Source organism: Elgaria multicarinata, chromosome 10 (assembly GCF_023053635.1).
Source record: "Elgaria multicarinata webbii isolate HBS135686 ecotype San Diego chromosome 10, rElgMul1.1.pri, whole genome shotgun sequence".
In the NCBI taxonomy this organism is placed as follows: Eukaryota; Metazoa; Chordata; class Lepidosauria; order Squamata; family Anguidae; genus Elgaria; species Elgaria multicarinata.
In genome coordinates, this window is record NC_086180.1 from 23,271,939 (window position 1) to 23,295,096 (window position 23,158).

General features: G+C 40.9%; 1 protein-coding gene across 2 annotated transcripts in view; it reads right to left on the minus strand.

The window, feature by feature from the left end:
* UNC5C (unc-5 netrin receptor C) overlaps positions 1-23,158 on the minus strand; it is a 382,711-nt gene that overhangs the window by 37,948 nt on the left and 321,605 nt on the right. The window contains exons 8-10 of one of the 2 annotated variants that reach the window (XM_063136049.1): positions 8,465-8,521; positions 5,146-5,337; positions 280-624 (exon numbers count right to left, since the gene is read on the minus strand). In XM_063136049.1, coding sequence (XP_062992119.1) covers positions 280-624; positions 5,146-5,337; positions 8,465-8,521 — 594 coding nt within the window. The remainder of the gene's footprint in view (positions 1-279; positions 625-5,145; positions 5,338-8,464; positions 8,522-23,158) is intronic. The other variant, XM_063136050.1, reaches the window with a different exon arrangement.

A 23,158-nucleotide genomic window follows, 5' to 3' on the forward strand; every position in this document is an offset into this window, starting at 1 on the left:
TGAAGGCAATGACTCAGAGCTTTGCAATTTTCTGCTAAAGAAGGCCAGGGCTTTGGGGAGGGGATATGTGTAATAGCTGAGTAAACCCGAATGGGAGAAAAGCCACTCTTTGGTCTAAACATAGAAGATATAGATTTTCAAGAGTGACCTAAATTCTTTTCTTTTCTTGGGAGAAAAAATAGAGGTACTTTAAGCCACATTTTCCGTAACACCAGTAAGGTTGCGCATGTGGGCTTTGTTTGTTTGTTTTGAAAACAACAATTACTTGTAGACATTTACCTGAATTAGGTACAATCAGATGACCCCCAAGAGAGTTGAAGGTGCCGAAAGCGGTGCACGATGGGTCTGTTTGCCGCGCAAGACTCTGGTTTTTAATGTTTAACGCTTCATTATCCAGCAAGGATTGTGTGATCTGCGGGGAGAGTTTGGATGAAAAGTCGGACAGATCGTCCTGTGGAGTGACAGCACCGGAATTGTTGTACACCTTGATCTTCAAGTTGGGCAGTGGATCAAGGATGGGAGAGTTGGTCATTGGGATTTTATCAGACACATCATGCAAAGCATAGACGGGGCCCCTGTACATGGCTGCAGCGGATGTGAGGTCCGGAGGCACAGCCAGGATGTCTGTGTTCAAAGAAAAAGATGAAATGTGAAAGTTAATTATGCATAAACAATATCCTTTACCATTTGAAACATTTTTTTTTTGAATAAAGCGGAAATGCAGCTTGTATAGGAAGGGGCTGTGGCTCAGTGTTAGAGCACTTGCTTTACATGCAGAAGGTCCCAGGTTCAATCACTGGTATCATCAGGAAAGGGTAAGAAAGAATCCTGCCTGAAACATTGGAGAGCTATTGCCAGTCAGTATCAGCAATACTGGGCTAGTTGGACCAAGGGTCTGAGTCAATGGGTGGGTTCACATGAGCATTTTCAGCCACAATAGCTTAAATAAACCACTGTGATTTGTGGCATGTGCTGGGGCCTGTGGGCGCCCGTTCTGTATCCCAACCCCAGCTAGTGGGCTGCCGTGTTATCTGAATCCAGCGAGGGTGGGTTGTTGGCATGGTAGGCAAATCACCCCAAACCCGTGGCCTGTTTAGGGTGGGTGGTTTGTTAACCACCTCAACAACCCACCCTCGCTCGGTTCATATGACACGCCAACCTATGAGCAGGGTTTGTATTACAGAATGGATGCCCATGGATGCCTGGCATGTGCTGCAAATCACAGCAGCTTAAATAAATGATCATGTGAACCAGGTGAGTATATGGCAGCCTCCATGTTCCCAACTGATTTGTGAAGGTCAGGATTCATATCTGCTTGGGGGACAAAAAGAGAACCCCTCTGCTTATCTAGGAGATAACAAGGTGCGAACACTCTGATGCATGGGAAAGTACGGTGGCTTCCAGCTGGGTGCAGACTTTTTCTCTCCTTTTCTGCGTCAGCGGCAACTCCCATCATTCCTGACCATTGCTCATATTGATAGGGGCTGATGGGAATTGGATTCCAACAATATTTGGAGGGCCACAGGTTGCCCAATCCTGCTCTAAAGGAGCATACTATGAAAGATAGTTTGGAAATATTAAATGATAAAAAACAAAGGGCAGGACGTTCCCCTAACAACAACAACAACAACAACAACAATTTCTTTAGAATTTTTCTCTTCTAGACAAGCTGAAAAAATGTTTTAAAACATGTAAATGTTTTAAAATCAAACCAAACCTATAAAAGGTATTTGATGAGATACCAGTACAGGACAAAACAACAACAAATAGGTATCACACCACTAAGGTTTTGAAAAACAATAATTTATATACAATTAGTTGGTAAAGCTACAAAAAATCATTGTTGGAGGATTCCCATGGGTTATAGATTCTGGCTAAAGAACTTGGGCTCAGATATTTGAAAACGGACTTTTCCCTTCATGAACCCCAACAGCGAACATGCAGTGTGCCTTCTACTATGGTATTGTATCAGGTTATGTGATATTTCTGCACTGCAGAAATATAGATGTACTACAGTGCTGGTGCCAGACTTCAGGGGATACTTTGGCATGGTGTGGCAAGGTGCATGCTCAGTGCTGCTGCTGCCACCATAGGCCCTCCATCCTACTGCTGCTGCCACCAGCCCCCCAAACCCCACTGCTGCCACCATCAGTGACTCAACTCACCCTACAGACTGGACAAGTTTTTCTGGTGGGTGATGCCAATGCTTCTGAATGGGAGCCAAGTTAATGCACCCCCTGTGTCAGCTGCAGGTGTTGATGTCAGGTTGCATATTGCATTTGGGGTAAGCTAAGAAAGTTGTTGGCTGGAAGTGGAGCTGAACAGTGACACAGCTACTGTTCCGAAGTGCTGCTGCCCATGGAGTTGGCGGGTTGGGGATGGGCCCTTCTGAACATGGGGGACCTCAGCAACTGCCCAACCTTACTGACCACTGACACTGGGTCTGATGCATGAGCAATTTTTTTAAACACACACACACACACATTATAATGGGGTAATAAATCAGGATTCAGCTGCAAAAGTGCTGAACAGAGGACAACAATTAACAATTAATCATAATAATTGGTGTTCAATCCAAAAGCTCTGAAGAGCAATTGTTTCCCCTGGCATATTTCTGCAAAATGCTGAGTGCAAAACATCAATCTGTGTGATCAAAGGGAACAGAAAAAGAAAACAGAAAATTGCAAAGAACTATGAAATCATATACTTTTATCATCCCTACTCAGGGCTGAATTGTTGCCTATGGCATATTCTCGAGTGCTTTCTGCAGCACTGATTTAAATGAATCTTTGGCAAGCAAACTGCAGCTCTGCTAATCTTCTGCATTGGACAAAAGTCTGGCTATGTTTACTTCCAACTTGATTTAACTTTAATTTCCAAAAGATTGTTTTTTTTAAAAAAGCAACCCAAAACTGCAGCCATAACAAGTGCTTTCCATCTTACAGTTCGCCTTAGCTTCCATGCCTTCATTTTCTGAACCATCAGAGCCACAAATAAGGCTCTGATCCAGCCTATGGGTCAGTTTATACTATCAGTAGAGTCAGGTGTTACCTTCCCCTCCACCTGCCCACCCAGGCTGTACCTATTGCAAGCTGCAGGGGAAGGAATACATTTCTTGATGCTCCCTGTGGTGGAAATGCCCTTCCCCCTGGCTTATAGAAAGCTAGCATGTCATGGAATTAAAATTTAGCCTAGTTTTCTCTCTGATTATCATCTTTTTTTTCTTTCTTTTTTTTACTTCAAGGAGTTTATAGGAAAGCATTCAAAGATGCAGGCTCCAGGGTTGTGTAGGCATTCACATACCCCATGCCCATTTCTCCCACTGTTATGGTCCAGCTACTCTCGCATCCTCTGTCCCCTCCATCCCTTTAAAAGTCCACTTCTGGTGTACCCGCACACAGCAGGGAGGGAGAGGAGGCAGCAATGACACTGTGAACCGAGAAGCTGGAATCAGCATTGCAGCAGCCAAGTGGGAAGACAGGGCCGTGGTACGAACATGGCGCCCTGCCTTGGCAGCTCCTTAACTTTGCCCCCTGGTGCATCAGGCTTACTGCAGCCTGAAGTAGTACAGTCCAGGAAAACCTTTACTAGTTGATTCTTTTGATGGTATTAAATGGCCCACAGTTAAGCATGTTTAAGTCCCATTAATTTCAAAGGGAAAGATTTAAGAACATACTTATTTCCAACTGAAACAATGGAGCTTTAAAGCATGCAAGTCAATTAGTAATCAAGTGGTGAAATAAGTCTTGATTTGCTATAATAAGCTTCTTTTGCAAGGCAACTTGCACCATGGCAACTCAGATCTCTCTGTTTCATCTCCCATTCTGAGTTCGAGTAGAGAGCCCAACTGGCACTGTAAAAGTACTGAATGTTTACCCTTAACCTAGGAGAGATGAATCCCTTTCCCAGTGCTGTCAACTGGGTTTCTGAGGCTGGGTGTTGTATATTTTATTCAAAGTAATTGTTCGCTGCCCTTCATACCTATCCCAGGGCAGTTCACAATAAACAGTCTAATGAGTTCTATAGGCCTCAGCGTCGGTGCAAAGATCAGGTGCTCCTGCATTCCTCCAACATTCTTTGCAAATCGTATACTAAAATAAGGGTTTTTCTGTGTAGGGTAAGTGGTACCCCAGCATCTAAGAACAATGAGAGGAGACTTCAAAGGTACATATAGTGTGGATCATTGGCCCGGTGTGTTTTGAGCCTATTAACTTTTCCTCAGCGACAACTGCTTTAGATCTTTAAAAAGCTGTCAAAAACTACATGATGTCAGAGCCCTGAGACTGTGGGATATAGTTTTGGTTATCATCAAAAGGACTAGGTCAGGTGCTCCTGAGAAAATGTCAATAGACTCCAAACTGTATATGTTTTAATTTTGTAAAGCCACCTTGAAGCCCAGCACTGGGCAAAAGGCAGGACACAAATAAATATAACAAAAACAATAACTCATCAGACCAATAAACCACCCTCTGAGCTCCTTTGAGGTCTCCTCTTGTGTCCTTCCATCTTTTCTTCTGCAGTGGCATCTGAGCTACATTGCAGCATACCAAATTAAATCAAATTGAGGATTAAAGGGAATGATATTGAACATGGATTCTTCTCCTCTCAGAAAACCCTTTGAACCCTGGTCAGTCACAGGTGGCTGACATGGCTCTTTGGAAATTAAACTAAGGCTATTAAAAAGGCAGGTTAGAGACAACAGAATAGAAACCATAGTAGAGCTGTAAGGCCAAGCAGAAAAGGGGGAAAGGAATTAGGGATGCTGGATTTTGCCCTCCAAATGATTTTATTTCCAAAGCCTGTGCAGAACACAGAATCTAGCTTGGCCAGGAAGGAAGAGAAACTCCTGGATTTGAAAAAGGAGTTGGAAGGATGAGTAAGGAGAGGGTAAACTGACATCAGTCAGTGCAAAGACACGTTTTTCCATATCTCTTTCTTTATCCTTTTGATTCATTGCTTGTCCATAACTTTCAAATGCCACTACCTGAGTTTTAATGCTTGTTCCCAGAAAAAAAGAAAAGAATATGCATTATTTATTCATTATAGAGCTCTAGGCCCCTTTCAGCAAATATGATCCATATGGCCCTGGGAACTGTTTCCTTATGGCGTCTACCTAAATTTGGTCAATGCTGAGTGGAAACTAACCTTGCCTTGCAGCTTTGATATTAACAGGCTGAAATCCACCATTTAGAGCAGAGGAGTCTATAATATCTGACTCAAAGTCCCGGTGGTTCTTCCGGTAGATGAACAAAGCAACAATCACCGAAATAGCCAGGCACACAATCACGGCTATCACAATTCCAACGTAGAGAGCGACATCGTCTGAATCAGGAGCAGCTGGAAAAAAGGGGATTGGGTTGGGGACACATATTAGAATCTCAGGAACTTTCAGAAGCATACATCTACATTGCTAGCATCCCCTACAGGTGGTTACTACTGGTTTTATTGGTTAATTTAAAATCAAGTTCAAAAGCTCTACAACGCTGCCTTTCAGTAAGAAAAATATTTGATTTATTTCATTTAACTTATTTATGTAATCCGTTTCTTAGCTGCCTTTCAAGACCATAGTCTTCCTAAGATGGCTTACAGCATAAAAAAGTCTCTCCTTGCTTTATCTATATATCTGTCTTTTTTTAAAATGGGCAGAATAACGTACTGTTTAGAACCAGATGAACAAAACAAATGGAGTCAAAAGAAGTATTAACTACAGCTGTTCACAGTGAAATGAACAAAGCTAATTCAGCAGGGCATCTGATCATAAAATAGACCTTCTTGTTTACATGTTCTCCTACATTGAATGCTTTACTTGTTTAAAACAATAACAACCTTATACTAAAAACAAGCTATGGAAAACAATGGCTTCTCTTGAAAATAGTATTTAATGTGTATAATTCTTAAGAAACATTCTAAACGGACAAAAGTTCCATGATATGAAAGGGACTTAGAGTTTATTACTATGATAATTTCCAAAGCTTCCATCTAGATATTCACATATGTAAACAAAATTCTCCTGCATACACGTACATAGTTTCATTGTCTGCAACAAATGGGATAGTTCTACACATTGAGATAAGCTCTTGTAGAACCACCTCCTCCAGTGAAATGAAAAGGAAAACTTATCAGCATACGAACTTCATGGGCATTCCCCTAGATTTGAGTACATTCATTGGTAGCATTGCTGCTCAACAGTGTGGTACCTTTCTTACAAACCCACTGACTCCAATGGAAAACATTTTTTCAAGCTTAATTGCAGCGCAAGGGGACAATTTTGGGAGGATGGGAGCCCAACCCTTCCCATCACCTCCCATGCTGCAATTAGGTTGGAAAAGGCTGCGAACAATAGCTGCCGAAGGAAATAGGAAAGGCCCACATAAGTTAGGTTCCTGCAGCTTCAATCCTGGGCTGACAGGAACAACCCCCTGTCTAAGACTACATTTAAGAACAAGAACAACAAGAACAACAATGGCAGAACGAAGTGAAATGTCAACATGCCTTGAATAGGTTCCTGTACTTGTCCTGGGATGGAGGATGAAACAAGGACTATATTCACACAGCAAAGCAACACTTTGGTGGATTGCCTTTTCTCACATCTACCTGCCCATTCATTAAGATCACTGTTGAGGGCTCTTCCCCAGGTACCCAACCTGGTGAATGGTGAGAGGGCCTTTTTTGGTGAATGTGCCCCAGCTTTGGAATACTCTCCCAATTTAATGTCTTTTCAGCACCAGGCAAACTCCATAAGACTTCAATATAGCATCTCTGCAATCCTTCAGAGAGCTACATATCTCCCAGCTTCCACCTTGGGCTAGGGAGGTCTAGCTCATCACAGCTTTTACTATACCTCCTTTCTGGTTCAAGAAATCTGTCTCCCAGCGCTATAAGACTCACCAATCCCCAGGAAAACAAAGCTTAGCTTGGTCCTTATCAGTCTCCCCCATTTGGACTGCCTGCTCTCACACTCCCCTGCCTTCCTCCTCTCTATCTCTTCCCACACTGTTAATACAGCCACCTCTGCAGCTTGGACTCACCACACAGCCCTGGTTTCCTGCCCCATCCATTTCTGGAATTTTGTTGTTCCATCTTCAGGTGGAGCAACATCAGAGCAAGCTCAGCTGGATCTCCATCCCTGCACAATCTCCCACACCTTTCTATTTCCCCCAAATTTATTTGGTTCTGGGTTGGTGGCGCTTTTTTTTTTTTGCATATGTGTTCTTTGATGCTGTTTTGTTGTTCTGCTGTTTAAATTTTGTAATTGTGGTTTTCTCACGTTTGCTGTTGTCGTTGTTTAATTAGACCGTAAGCCACCCTGAGGCTTTTTCTTTTACTGAAGGGCAGGGTAGAAATTCACTAAACAAACAAAGGAATGGACCATGTGTAGAGCTCATTTTGAATGTTCAAAGTGCTTCACATTAAGCCTTGCAACAACTTCGCAAGGTAGGCTGCTACTACTACCTCCATATCACAGACGGAGTGGGATTGAAGTGGAGAGAAAGCAAATTCATGGCTAAGCTGAGATTTGAACTTGATATTCCTCAGCTCACTCGCTTAGTTATACCCATTCTCAGAATGCAGTATAGAGTACTACAAAATCCCTAAAAGCAAGCCAGGATTTTCTGTAGTTCTCCTGTGGGAACCAGGCCAGCTTGTGAGACTTTCTGCTATCTGCTTGTAACACATCTCCTTCACTAATCCCAGTGTAATACTTAATGCCATTCTTTGCTTCCTTCCCCCTTCAGATATCTTTCCAAAAGGCTTCAATACGTGACAGAAATTTAATGCAGACTTTTGGTGTAGGGAAAAGGAATCCTATCATTATTATTTTTAAGCAGACTGAAATTGCTCAATGTAAATGTATCAATATCTTTTTTTTAGCATGCCACTTTTCATTCTTTCTGTGTACAGAGAACATTAAAAAGCATATTTTAAAAACATATATTTTGTTCTCTGCTTTCTTTAAATCCCCAGCTGACTCCCACTAACTCAGGTGAAAACTGAGAGATGTCCAAGAGGGAATGATCAAGTTCAATTTACTCTGTGCTAATGGAACTTAAAAGGTTCCATTTTGAAAATGCTGCTATTTATTTTATTCCATCTGTCAGCAGCCTGCTCAGACAAGAGTAGAAGCAACATCAGCCAGGGAGCCATTCCATCTTGCTATTTTCTCCTCCTTAATCAAAATCAAATGTTTGCAATCATTTTATGCCTTCCATTTTTGCTGGGATCTGAATACATTTTCCCTTCTACATTTCTTGCCTCGACATGCTTTCCTGGCCCTCTTGTCTGCCATGCAATTACCTACACTGGTTTTGCTAACATAGCAGCCAGTGAACCTCTTTAAAGCAAGCGAAGTATAACTCTCTCTGGATGTAGAACCTCTCTTTTCTGTTGCACATACAACTAGGCTGAAAGTAAATCTTGGATCAGGAAATTAGTATCCAAGAACATAATATCAAACAACACTTACAAGAAAATCCATATTCATTCTGTGTTCTCTGTTCAGTTGAAATAGGGTAAATGAAACCTTTAAAAGAAAAAAAAGATGGGAACAAAATCAAATTAACGAAGGGAGCTTTAAAAAAAAGGCACACATGAAGAATGGTTTAATTTAAAAAGAAAAAAAAGGAAAAGGAAAGGAAACCCACAGTACTTTAAAATTCTGATTCAGCACACTATTATAATTTTGCATCTCCTGTCTGCTCAGGAGTCTCACTAAGAATTAATAAGTAGGCAGATTGAATTTCAGAGCCAAAAATCGGTCTCGAGTCACTAACTTTGGAGTGCTTAAAGTCTTTCTTTTATTGAGCATAAACTCTAATGGATCTAATTTATTTCAGACATCAAGGGTCATTAGCATATGGAAAGTCTTCTTCCCCCCAATCCTTGCCATATGCTTTAATTCCCAGGACATATTCAGCAGGGCTCTAAACAGTTTTTTTTATTTAATTATAGTAGCTTGCTGTTGGCCTAATAGAACTGAAAGAGCCTTGCCATCATTGGTCAGAGGTTAAATACCCATTTACCCAGAGCTCAACCCATGCAAAAGCCTTATTCCCCCACCCCCCTTTTCCCCTAGATTTCCGGGGACTGGTTTTAACCTTCCCTTTAATAGAAATCCAATAGGAATTCTCCAGGGAGCAAGCAATTTGCCAGGGAGTTGGAAATGGAATGTGTTCCATTTGAGATCATTAGAAAAATCAATAGGAGCCTTAAGATAATAAAGTAATTTATTTTAGATTTTGAAAGCTTTATGTAATATTGACAAAATCATAACACAATTCACATTTTTTTCCCTTCTAGAGACAAATAGCATGAAAAGTGACTTTCTTCCTGATTTCCAGGGATAATGCAATGCTTCAGCACTTTTTTTTTTTTTTGGTGGTCTTCTAGAGAATATGCCCTGCAACTCCTGCAATGGGGGAAATTATTTTGCTCTGCTTTGTGCCAACAGAGACAAGCTTACTTGGAATCAAGTTCCCATGGAGATCACTTGGACTTACTTCCATGTGAGCATCCTTAGGATCAGGCACCACTTGAATTAAGTTGGTCCACTTGTGTTTGAATAAATTGTTTTTGGGCAGAAAACACTGCAGTGTTGGTCACTCAGTAAGTGAAACATTTGACAATTGTTAGAAACAGAGTGGGACACTGGTACTATTTCCAGGCATAGCTCTGTCAAAAACACAACTTGAAATGAGGGAATCAAGAAACAATGAAATAAAGAAATAGTAAATGGAAAGCCACAGATATTTGTGGAAGACCTTGTAATCTGTAAAAATTAAGGATCTCTATCATTTCAAACTTTATGGGGCTAGCAAGGATTAGTTCCAAGAGGCTTCTGAAGTTGTGTGGACCTTCGTGTAAGAATGGGAGATCCTTTGAAAGGAACCTTCAAGTGTTGTTTGGTTGCCCGATAAGTAATTGCATTTCCATTTCAGTCCTAACTCTCTGCTAAACCTTGCAGGATTGGGCACAAAATTTGGTAAGATAAGCACCAGTGTCAATGTTTTGGTCAGTGCTTTCTCATTCCCAAGAGGCACCATACTGTTTCCTCAGTAATTCCCCATTGACTGACTCTGTGAACACAATATGTCTGTGAGGCAAGTGCATGGTGCCTCACACATGGCTATTTATGCTCAAAACATTACAGTACAAGAGAGCACTTTGTAGACCTATTTGGGAATGTGTCTCTTGTCTTAAATACAAGATTTTAAATACTATTCCAGATCATTGGTTGGTGCCAAAACAAACCTTTTCACAACTGTGGCTTCCTGTGCATAGGCGTCAATGTTGATGTTGGTCAGCTTCAAGAGAATGCATCACTGCTTTCTCTTCCAAGAAGGAAGATGTTAGAGAGAGTGCATCCACAGCAGAAATATACGCGGCATTCAGAGAGTGGCTCACTCTTTGAAATTGCTTAGTCATGTACCTCAGAGAAAGCTGCTTTTAGCTGACAGTGTTCAGCAGATTCTACACATGCTGACATATGGGCCAAGTGGAGGGTGGAAGCGACAGATGTGGAAGAGTGTGGTCGTGATGGAAAGGATGGCACGAGGGGAAAGTAATCCCTGTACACTGGCCTCTCTAGCACTAGCCTGTCAAACAACTGATCCACAGGCTTTGTGGCAGGGGAAAGTGTCATTTTGGTAGTGACTTATTTCATAGGAGCAAGAGAACACCCACAGGCTACAGTTGATGCATCTACAGATCACATGTAGCTCACAGACCACATTGCATACATCTATTCTATATGGATCCCTGAAATGGCACTGTACACAGTAGACTGGATGGTGCCCTTCAGTTTTCCATACAGTCAGTTCACACATTTGGCTGAGAGCAACCCAGCATTGAGTACTTCATTGATGAGAGAGATCACATGATACAAGTACATATCTGAATAAACTCAGATGGCAGATTTAGCGTAATGGTGGACTGACAGAATGTACAAACCATGGCTTTGTAGTCCAATGTGGTAAGGGGGCAAGGAAACAATGCCAAAACTTTAGATTATGCTGATTATTGACTTAACACAACTGTTCTGAAAAAAAATGCTTATAAAGATGACAGCCCTCACCACTGTTTTTAAAGAAACACTTTTGAGATCAGGGATTTACTTTAAATCAAAAACGTTTAGCATCTTTCTGAAATGACTTTTAATTCAGAATTTTAATAGGATTGGGAATGACCAAGAAAATATTTGGGGCTGACAAACAAAACACTGGCAATGGAGGACTGCTTCTTCACAAGCTGTGAGCCTGGCCATCTCTTTAGAAAGTTGTTCTTTTCATGCTTGCCTATCTGATCTTTCAGATAATAAGAAAGGACATTTTCTTCTGATAATGAGGCAAATCTGCTGAGATTAGTACCTGTAATAATGAAAAATGACTTTTCTCCCAGCTTCAAAGTGAGAGTGGTGCAAAGCAGGGATTTGTTCCCCTTCCTCCTTGATCTATTTTGCTCACGGTGTTGGCGCTGCTGCATGGAAAGTACCTGAGGGACTTCCAACTATCACTACCACATTTCTTTACTGGGGTAAATGTAGAAAAAGGTGCTGTTGAATTGGACTCCACAATAGTTGCTGGCACTGCTGATCTGTGCCTTGAGCAGCTGGTGTCACAGTCAGTAACTTGCTTTGAGAAAAAAGTAATTTAAGATGCCTCAAGTGGCTTTTGATGAAACAAAAAAAAAAGTATTTTCAAAGGTTCTAGTAGTGTTTGTTGCTAATTCCTTGTGTGTTTACTGCTGGAATGGTTACAGTGCCATTAGTTCAACACTTGGATACACCCTTGCATTTAAATGATCTCAAATTATTCATAGTGATGGGAATTAATCATTCCAGTTTTAGGGAAGAAAAACTAGGGCACAGTTAGACTTAAGGCTTTGTTGAAACTTCAATTACCTTTTACGTTTTTCCAATACTGACAATGATTTTTTTATTTATTTTTTCAAAAAATCATTTTTGGTCTCTATTTCAGCTTTAAACTTTGTAGCACTAAGAGCTCATAGGTAGAAATTGTAGTTTTGTTGTGAGAAGTATACCTAACAGAGGACCAAATTCTTGCAATGAAGTCTTTTGAGCAAAAGGCAAAGCATGGTGGGAATTGTCCTCTTTCTAGTGAGCCAAACTCACTAGAAAGTGAAATGCATCTTTGCACTTAGCATGCGGGTTTAAAAAAATGCAAGTAGCATCAGAGGGGTGTGTGTGTGAGAGCCTTATTAGGATCACAGCCATTGTGGAAGGGTAATTTATCATTTCCTTCCCTGCTGCAGTCAAAAAAGGGTTAATTTCCCCTCCAGGAAAGACACACTTCCAATAGTTATCTTTTTGAGTCCCAGTGGGAAATTTGATCATTAGACACAAAGACATCTGGGTTTGTGATGGGTGTGTAGACCTCATTGTAAATCATCTACCTGGTGTGAAGGTTGCAGATATCACACACCGTCTAGGTAGCTTTGTACATAAGAATGGGGTGGCGTCAGTTGCCATGGTTCATATCGGTACTAATGACATGCAGAAATGTAGTTGTGAGGTCCTCGACGACAAATTTAGGTTGCTAGGTAGAAGGTTGTAATCCAGAACCACCAAGGTGGCTTTCCCTGATATTCTACCTGTTCCACACACAAGGGCAGCTAGATAGGCAAAGCTGAAGAGTCTCAATGTATGTATGAGCCTGTGGTATAAGGAGGAGGGTTTCAGATTTGTTAGGCACTGGGTTGCGTTTTGGGACCGTACAAGAGGGGCAGGCTCCATTTGAACTAAAATAGAACCAGACTGTTGGCACAAAGCATAAAAAAGGTTACAGAGCAGCTTTTAAACTTAACCCTGGGGGAAAGCCGACAAGAGCTGGGAAGCATTCAGTTTGGGTTGAATCTTCTCTAGGGGATGAAGATGAAAATGTTTCCAATTGCCCAAATGGAAATGGGAACAAAATAGGCCATGGACATATGGTGAAAAATGATAGCCAGTCAAAGAGCTCTAAGTGCAATAGCAGAAGATCCACATGCCAGAGACAACTGGGGAGGGACACCGTGTATAGGTATTTCTATGCTAAAGTATGGTTTTAAAGGAGAATCTTAGATATAGTGGGCATTACGAAAACTTGGTGGAATGGAGAGAAGTAGTGGAATAATGGTCATCTCTGGATATAAATTCTATTGGAACAACAGCGAAAGGCGTAATGGAGGAGGTGTTGCTCTGTACTTTAAAGAGGGCATAGCGTCAAGCAGACTAGAAAATCTAAAAGTGGCTGTCTCCTCTACAGAAGCATTGTGGGTGACAATACAGGGTTCCAAAATTGATTTAGAACTCTCAGGGTGAGCTTGAGAAGGAAAGTGAAATCGGGGAGGCCCCCAAATGAGGAAGTGTCATAATAGTGGGTGAGTTCAATTAAATGCATGTTCCGGTCGCAACAAAGAGGTCACATTTCTCGATGTCCTAAACAATTGTGCCCTAGACCAGTGGTCTTCAACCAGTGGTCATGACCCAAAAGTAGGTTGTGAGATCAGTCCAGATGGGTCACAGCAAAGCTATTGCCGCCACGTTGGGCAGTTGTGAAAGTGGGTCCCATGTTGCAGGTTGGGAGTCCAAGGTGGGTCTCAGGTCTATACCAGTCTGTGCCCTAGACTGTGTCCTGTGGTCATGGAACCAACCAGAGGGGAGGTGACCTTGAATTCAATCTCAAGTGATGTCACCCAGGACCTAGTAGGAGATATGAGTATTGTTGAACCAAATGGAAACAGTGACCACAGTGCTATCACTGTCCCATTTGTGGCCTGACAGATAAATGCCTTTCCCCAGAATCAAACAGAGCTGTCTCACGTTCTCAAACAGCCCAAGGGAGGTTATCCCAGGCAACAATGCTGGGCGAGGACATGTCAGATGGTAAGCAAGAGCTCCCTTGTCCTGCAGTGTCCCAATTCCCTTGACTGTGACTTCAGGTCTTGTAATTTATTGTATATAATAAGCATGCATTGTAGCCTTTCATGAAAACAAAACCCTGCATTTCTTTCATCCCTAACACTGCAATCCTAAATAAGCCTACTCAGAAGTAAACTTAAGAGGTAAAGGATTGCAGCCTAAAACAATTCCTTTTTCTTTATCTGAAAACTTTTCTTTATCTGAAAACGTGACTCCAAAAGAAAATTACATGATGGAGATATTAAAGAGCTGTACTACTTAAATTATGAAGCTGGTTGTCAAGATGTAAGCATGCAGACTAGTGTGCAAGGAAAGGGCGTTCAAGTCCCTTTTCTCTCTACGGGCTGCAGAAAGACAAAACAGAGAATGCTTTCAAGGTAACTCCTGGTGGTTCTTTTATTAACATGCTATATTAAGTTTCTGTTGGATTTATGTGACATGCAGGGTAACTGCTGTTCATTTTAAGAGTCTATCTTGGGGATCAGAGTCTGAGCTGGGTAATCTTTTATTTAGTGTAGTCAAATTTCAATAAATCAAGTCCTCAAACACACTAAACTCGCCTGCTTCCTTTAGTAGAGTCTGTGCGGATCCTTCCATACTTTTATCTTACTCACAGTATTACAGCTACTGACTTTATGACCACAATGTTGTTCTGTCCGCACAAATAAACAAAAACAACAAAATGCAAAAGTGAATCCAGCTGCACTGACCTAGGCTGCTATCTGGCCTATTTTATTCCTCCCCACCATTCCAGCTACTTTCAGAGCCAGTGAGACCATTTATAATTTACATAAATTTGAATTTATATGCATATGCAAATAGATTTTATTCGCCTCCTTGAATTTGGCTCTCTCAGCTAGTTTATATTTTACAGTGAATGTAAAATACAGGGAATTTGGTGAATGCTGATATTTACACATGATGCTGACAATCCTAGATTATTGTCACTAACTTTCCCCTCTGTGTGTGTGTGTGTGTTTGTGGTGCATATGGGTATGAAACAAAAACATATTTATACCTTGCCATGTCTCATATGGTTTACAGCAATTTCCCCAGTGTCCATTCCCAATAGGTTACGTATTACATTTGGATTAAGTAAGAAAACAGCAAATATTAAAAAGGATACATTATTTCCATTATTGTGTCTTCATTATTACCTATTTCCCCATAACATGAGCACAAGAGCTATGCTGGGTCAGACCAAAAGCCTGCCTTGTCCACCATTCTATTTACACAGTAGCGAACTAAATGGTTGTGGGAAGCCCACGAGTGGGACATGAATGCAATAGTAATCCCTGCTCATATTCCCCAGCAACTGGTATATGGAGGCATACTTCCTCTGATATTGGAAGCAATATATAGCTGTCATGACTAGTAGCTATTGATAGCTTTTATCCTCCATGAATCTGTCTAATCTTCAGATAAAGCTCTTGTCTTTGTTCAGCTCCCTCTCCCAGTCTTGAGGCCATAAATGAAAGGGAAGGGAATGAATAAACCAGCCAGAACCAATCTCAGGGCTCCCTCCCCTCCCATTCAGAAGGATGTATTCGGCCTGTAAATAGCCTGATATGAAAGGGAGGGGACCACTTGCAGCAGACAGAGATTGTGACAGTGCCCACATAAGCAGCTGTGGCTCAGGATCAGAGCAACTGCATTCCATGCAGGAGGTCCCGAGTTTGATCCCCGGCATCTGAGAAAGTTAGGAGCCGTAGCCCAGTGGTAAAGCACCTACTTTGCATGCAGAAGTACCAACATTCGATCCCCTGCATCTCCAGGAAGGGCTGGAAAAAACTCCTCCCTGGAGAGCTGCTGCCAGTCAGTGTTGACAATATTGGGCTAGACGGACCAATAGTCTGACTCAGTATAAGGCAGCTTCCTATGTACTCCCTCTTGTGGTCACAAGGCATTTGGTTCTAAAGGGCCTATCTGAAGGAAGGAGGGCCCTAGTCCCAGGTGGGGAAGCAACTGGTGATAGTGCTGATGAGTTTGTTTCATTTTTCTCCCTCATATATCCCCAAGACAGTAAGTCCTAAATTAGCTTACATCAGGGGTGGGGAACATATGGCTCTCCAGATGTTGTTTGACCACAACTCCCATAAACCCTGACCATTGGCCATGCTAGCTAAAGCTGATAAGAGATGTGGTTCAGCAACATCTGGAAGGCCACATGGAAGCAGGAGGAACCCAATTCTGGCCTGAGTGTCTATAGCAGATTGATATGGCAATGGTGGCCATTTAACTCAATCCCTTCTTTTCCTGCACATAAGTCTTTTAGGTGACTACGAACATTCACCAATGACTCTCATATGGACACACAGAATACTGTCTGGGAGTTGTCAACATTCACATGCAAATGTTTGATGTTGACCAAATTTCAGACACTGACTGCAACATATGTAGAATAGCAGAGAGAGGTAATAGTTTGGATGTGACCTGAGTACCTAAATGTCATAACCTTAAGTGTTCCCTAAACGCACAATTCCCTTGCAGTAAATAGCAGGGATCATGTATTTTCTCTCTCGCCTGCAGCTCTATAATATGAGAATATGATCTTTTGAAGTGCCATGTATCTGTTTATGAACAAAGAATTTTTTCAAGCACTTCCAGAGTCAAAGTAGAATAATAATGTTCAGTTTACTTTTATTATCAAGTTATTGGTTGTTATCTGCAAAATCTTTTAGGTTTCCACTAATGATGTCATAGGTCAACACTGACATCAGATATCTTAGAGATAAATCACATTCATTTATCTTTTTTTCTGAAGGGCTAATTACTGCCAACTAGTGGGTGATCACCATAAAGTTTGAATATTGTGAGTCTCTCCAACTATTAACTCATCTATTGATTTACAATTTTCCTGAAGGGGTATGTTAAGTGAATAATGCAATTTTTTCATGCAGTGGTGATGTTAATAAGATTCTGCAAGTGTTAAGGGGGAGTATAGTTCTGCAAGAGATGTTTAAAAAAGGGTTTTCAGAACCTCGCCAAACTACAATTCCCAGAATTCTTTGGGGAAAGCCACGGTAGTTAAAGTAAGATAAATCTGGTATCAGTTAGTAGAAGAAATATCCTCTTTGTCAGTTTTCATGTTTAATTCTCCAAGATGATTGTGGATGCCATTGATTCTTCTCTCTGATATGTATACTACTTAAAATATGTGAAACAGTCATCTGATAAAATATGATAAAGTCTACATAAGGTCTTGTAACTTGAGATTTAGCTTTTTAACTTGCTTATGTTTATGTATGTGGAAGCTTTGTACTATGCATAGGAGATCCCACAAGCACTGAGGCACATTTTCAGAGTGCAGGTGTCTAGAGATATTATATGGTTAACACTGTAAACCCTTGAGAGATAGAGATCCATGCATTAATCTACCCTGTAAGAGTCCAACTAAAGACAACCACATAACCATTTATTTCAAATTGCTATTCTAATGCATGTTCAGAGAAATAACAAACAATATGTCAGATGCAGAGAATTGGCAGGGACATCTGAGTCAAGCACCTTTATGGCAGGATATACAAATATATTCTTTACAAATGCTCACTTAGGCCAGCTTTATAACAAGATGACTGGACAGAGTACACTTTGCCTTGTATCTTGGGTTCTACCATGGCTAGAGACTTGCTCTTTTTTCCCTTTTGTAATGAAATGTGGAAATCCAGGCCAGCTAATGAAGTAAATGAGCACTGGATATCATGGCTGGAATACTGGTAAAGCCAGCCAACTTGGTAATATGGCAAGCCTACTGTTGTTTCTGTGGCTTTGTGCAGATATTGATTACACCTACATCTTCCATCCCAGCTGTTCAGATGGATCATGTTGATGACAAATCATATTGAACCTAATGGGCCAAGGAAAACCAGTGAAGATATCCATGCAATCTGCCCAAAACACATGGCCAGAAAATGTCACTGTTATCAGAAGCATGGCATGAGAAACCATGCTATTGGGCCTCAACCTACGTTTAGTCCAACATGAACATGTAATTAATAACATAGGATATATTTGGGTCCTACATTATTGACCTAACTCTAACTCCTTGCCAAGGGATGGGAGGCCCAGCTAGCCCCATATCTGATGACTTTGTACCAGTAGTTGAAGACATTTATGTAAACAGGACTTTGGCTCATAAGCTGACTTGTAAACATGTTCTAATTGGTTTAAACTGGTTGTTTATTCATGTTTTACCTGTCTTATTTTTGTGCTTTGTAATATATGTTCTGCTGTATTTTCTTATATTTGTATTATTACTGTTAGTTGCCTTTAGCACCACTCGAGGCAGTTAACAGTAATACAAAATTACAGGATACAAAATTAACAAATAAATAAATAACAGCACACCTAACAACCAGCATACTGTTGGCATGCATGAGAGAATGAGAGATTATTTGCTGGCATAACCATGCAAGAACACTGTATCAGAATTAGTCCATATAAATGTATCAACAGGATCTGACAACAATACGGTTATCTTGCTCAGAGATCTAACCTGGAAAAAGTTAGCTGGATAATGAAATCCAATATAATATTTACACCTTTATGTGCTTGCATTGTATGAGCACCATATGCTATGTCAGAAGAGGACTTTTATGCTAGAAATGTGGGGTTTAAAATATTAAAAGCAAGATTCTACAATTAATTATATTGTAAACAGAAAAGCACTGGCAAAAAAAGCAGCAGCAGTGATTGTACTTTATGTTCAACACATCAAACGTGTGAGAAATGGAGTGCGGGAGAAAAGAAACGCACAAAGGAAGGGCAATGAAGAACAAAAGCTACATATCCTAGACAGTATTTCTTTAAATTCAAAGTAATACCCCATCAACTTTCAACTAAAATTCTTCCTCAAGGGAATGATCACATTCTTCTTAGTATGAACTGCTTAGTGTGAACTGCCCAGAGAGCTTCGGCTATTGGGTGGTATAAAAATGAAATAAATAAATAAATAGATAAACTGATCTCTTAGCAGATGTTACTGTTACCAAGTTTGCTTTTTTCTATTCACAGCGGACTACCACAAATTGTCCTGCCAATCACAGATGGTTGCCATGATTATGTCACGATGCCATGAACCAAATCAGATTTCTCTACATGAATACACCACAAAGACAATTCAGAGGAAGGGCAGGAAGCTTACTCACGTTCTAAAAGGGCTTGGGGAGTGTGGACTTGTTTGCCTCTATTCACTGTCTTCTCCTCTTGCAAAATCACCAGAAAGGAGGGCATTTTTCACAGGAGGCAAATATGTTCATGCTTATGAACATATTAGGCACAAGCCCCTGTTTTGGCTCTGGGGGTAAATGATGCCACACAAAGGTATCATTTTGATAAGCTAGTAGCTTTGAAAATGAAAAGCTACTAACTTTTTAAGTTATCCCAGGCTCAACATGTCCCACATGCACACCTTTCTATGTGTGCTTCCTGACCTCAGTTCCTGTTCACTCATAAACCTGGTTCCATATCTGTCATATTTTATTTCATGGCTTTTGTCTTCTCTGGAGATCCCATGTGAATACATGTCTAGTTGATTTGTTGAATTACATTGCCTATTGTCTACTCCAATAGTTGCTAATGTTCCAGTCACAATACATGGATTTCAAGTAGGGATGGCACATATCGGAGCAGCACTGCAACCTATTCACCTTCACTGAGTAGATGCTTAACTAAACCATTTTGAAAGGCTATTGGAGATTTCAGTGGGACTGTGAATCCATTCTGGGATTCAGTCAGAAATCTGAGCCACCAGTCTACACTGGATAACAATACCACCTGCAGATTCAATATTAAACAATATTAACCATTTAACCTATGGATCCTATGGATGTTTGGACAGAAAAAGTCCTACAACATCCACATTCCCCAGACAGACAGGCATAGGATTATGCCCTAAGTATACCTTGATGGATTTGTGCAGAAGGAATCTTTTTGAGCAAGAAGAGAAATTGGAAGAGACAGATGAAAGGAGAGGCTAGGGACATTTTTGTGAGGAGAAATGAAGTGAGCACAGAAAGTACTGGGACTGACGAGGGGGAGGGGAAACGAGAAAACTGTGAGAAGGGAGAAGCAACATAGATCTGTGGCCTTCTGACTCACTTTCCCCATGTCGGGTCCAGCCCTTCCCTTAGGCACAGTGAAGTGGTTGCCTCAGGTGGCAGATGTTGGGTGGTGGGGAGCAGCATTGAGGTGTTGGAGGACAGAGCTGTGTGTGCCAGGTGGCCTGTTCTACACTTCCAAAGCTACTGTCTTAGACTGTGGGTCCTGACCCTTTCAGGTCCCAGTAAAACCAAATAATAATAATAATAATAATAATAATAATAATAATAATAATAATAATAATAATAAGCTCCCTTATGCAAGCTTCATTGACCTGTCTCCATCCAGAAATGAGCATTTCCACTCGTTTCAGGATGCCCCGGAACTACTACTACTACTACTACTACTACTACTACTACTACTAATATATTTATTTATTTCTTACCCGCCTCTCCCTTTGGATCGAGGCGGGGAACAACATTAGAACAGAAATCAATACATTTTAAAAATTCATGATTTAACATTGATCTGGATAGGCCTGCCGGAAAAGGCTAGTCTTCAAAGCTGCCTTAAAATCACAGAGAGAGTTAATATTACGAATCTCCTTCGGCAGGCCGTTCCATAATCCAGGGGCGACAGAAGAAAAGGTCCTCAGGGAAACTGATGTCAGATTCATGGATTGCCAAAGTAAGCCAAAGTCACAGCTGTGTCAGATTATCAGTTTACTGATTACACAAAGTTGATAAGTGGAAGGAGAAAAAATATGCAGAAAAAGCTCACATCACTTCAGTTGAAAAGAGCAGTCCTCTACCATACCCAATTGTATTCTGGGGCCACCACAGAACACAAGAGGGCAAAAAGTTCTCCAGGCCGATAGCATGTATATTTCCCTTGGTACAAGACCAAATTGGTCTGCTCATAACACAAGCTTATATAGTTTATTATTTATTTTATTTATTACACTTATATACCGCCCCCATAGCCAGGGCTCTCTGGGCGGTTTACAGAAATTCTAAAATTAAGATAAAAACGAGTACACAAAATTTAAAATTCTAAAACACAGAACGTACACACATAGAGCATTAAAAACCGTTTAAAAACTAAACAGGTGGGTAATTAAGATGTGCTGCCATATGCCTGGGCAAAGAGGAGTTCCCTCCCTCCTTCCTGGAGACGCTTGAGGGTGGGAGGGGCAATTTGCTGACAAGGTGTGTGTGTGTGAGAGAGAGAGAGACAGACAGACAGACAGACAGACAGACAGACAGACCAAAAATCCATTGCCCCAGGCACTCAGATTCCTCTGGGTGGCCCTGTCTGGAAAATCAATCAAACAGGTGACTACTCTGGATGTGAGTTTTCTCTCTGTGTGTGTGTGTGTGTGTGTGTGTGTGTGTGTGTGTGTATAAAGGCCAGTGTGTAAAGGTTGTCAGGTAAAGGCCAGTTGGCCCAAGACATGTTGCTACCTGAGGCAAAGGACAAGACGGTGCCCCACCTCCATTCCATGTACAAAAGGCAACCAGATTGGCAGTTGAATCTCCACTGCATCTGGCACTTGACTTTCTACCACACCTGACCATATTATGGTAGCTGTATCGATTTTGGATTCTGGTTTACTTAGATACCAGTTAAACCAGATTCAGATATGGTAAACTGAGACAGAAATCACAAATGGGTTAGTTTAACAGTTTATTGATCACAAAAAGATTATATATGGAGACAGATCCATATATAATCTTTTTGTGATCAATAAACTGTTAAACTAACCCATTTGTGATTTCTGTCTCAGTTTACCATATCTGAATCTGGTTTAACTGGTATCTAAGTAAACCAGAATCCAAAATCGATACAGCTACCATAATATGGTCAGGTGTGGTAGAAAGTCAAGTGCCAGATGCAGTGGAGATTCAACTGCCAATCTGGTTGCCTTTTGTACATGGAATGGAGGTGGGGCACCGTCTTATCCTTTGCCTCAGGTAGCAACATGTCTTGGGCCAACTGGCCTTTACCTGACAACCTGTAGCATTTCCACAACTCACCAATGACTGAAAGATAGAATGGAGTCCTATGGCAATATCTAGTCAAGGAACTTGCCTGCTTCAACTGCAGGTCTGAGAACCTTTTTCCCTCCAGTAAAGTAGCTGTTGAAGCAGACTTAATCGCCTGCAATCATCAGTCTTAATGTTCCATTTTTATTATACATTATTTACTTCAACTCTCACTCTCTCCCACCTTTTGCTAAAGAAACCCTGTTATTTCATAACTCATGGCCAAAGGGTAAAAATGCATAGAAGTGTGACTGAGCTTTCTGTTCAAACAATATTTTTGTACTAACTTCCCCACATTTAGGAAATCTGTGAGCTCGAGATACTGCACACCAGTTTGGGGTCCACAACGTTTATAGTGGCAGCACCAAAAAACAAACAAACAAAAAAAACCGTAAGAGACAGAAGGTCCATGGTGCATTTTGAGGACAAAAGGTTGCCCACATGTCAGTATCTGAATGAGAAATGTTGGTATATTTCACATTAATGCACCATCCTGGATTTATTTTCTCTGACATTCATCCTATTGAATTTGATATCAACTTTCAAATAAGCATGATTGAGATTGCAGCTGGATTATCATTTCTAATTCTGATTTAGTTATAAATTGTATGTGATAGTTTCCTTTTCTTCAAGTAGCCAGAGGAGTCCAGAAATACAGTCGCTTGAGATGGCCGAATGATGTATTGGTCACATGTGGGGAGAAAGAGTACTTGGTATCTTAGTTCGCTCTGGTGCCATCTATCAGGTCTACACTTCCTTTCACAGTGCTACCCCAGTGCTAAAAATAACAACTTGTTGATTCAGACTCTAGACTGGGTTATCCTGAACTTTAAGATTATTGCCTTCAGCACACCCTTGTTACATTGACACAATGGTTTTACTAAACTGTGATGTTGAACATGCATAAAAATAGGAAATATGGCACATGCAGGGCTAAATAAATGAACTCTTATGGGATGGCAGCTGGCCAGATTGTAATGTGGCTTACAACATAGACTGTTGCAGAGGGCCAATTAAAGCCATTATAATAATTATTAAATTATTGTAAGGACTCCAGCCTGAAGATGTGGTGTACTTGGGAAGCCTTCTAAAATAGTGGCAGTTCTAAATTTTCCACTATAGCTAGTTTTCTTTTTCAATTCAGCCTCTCTCTTCCTCC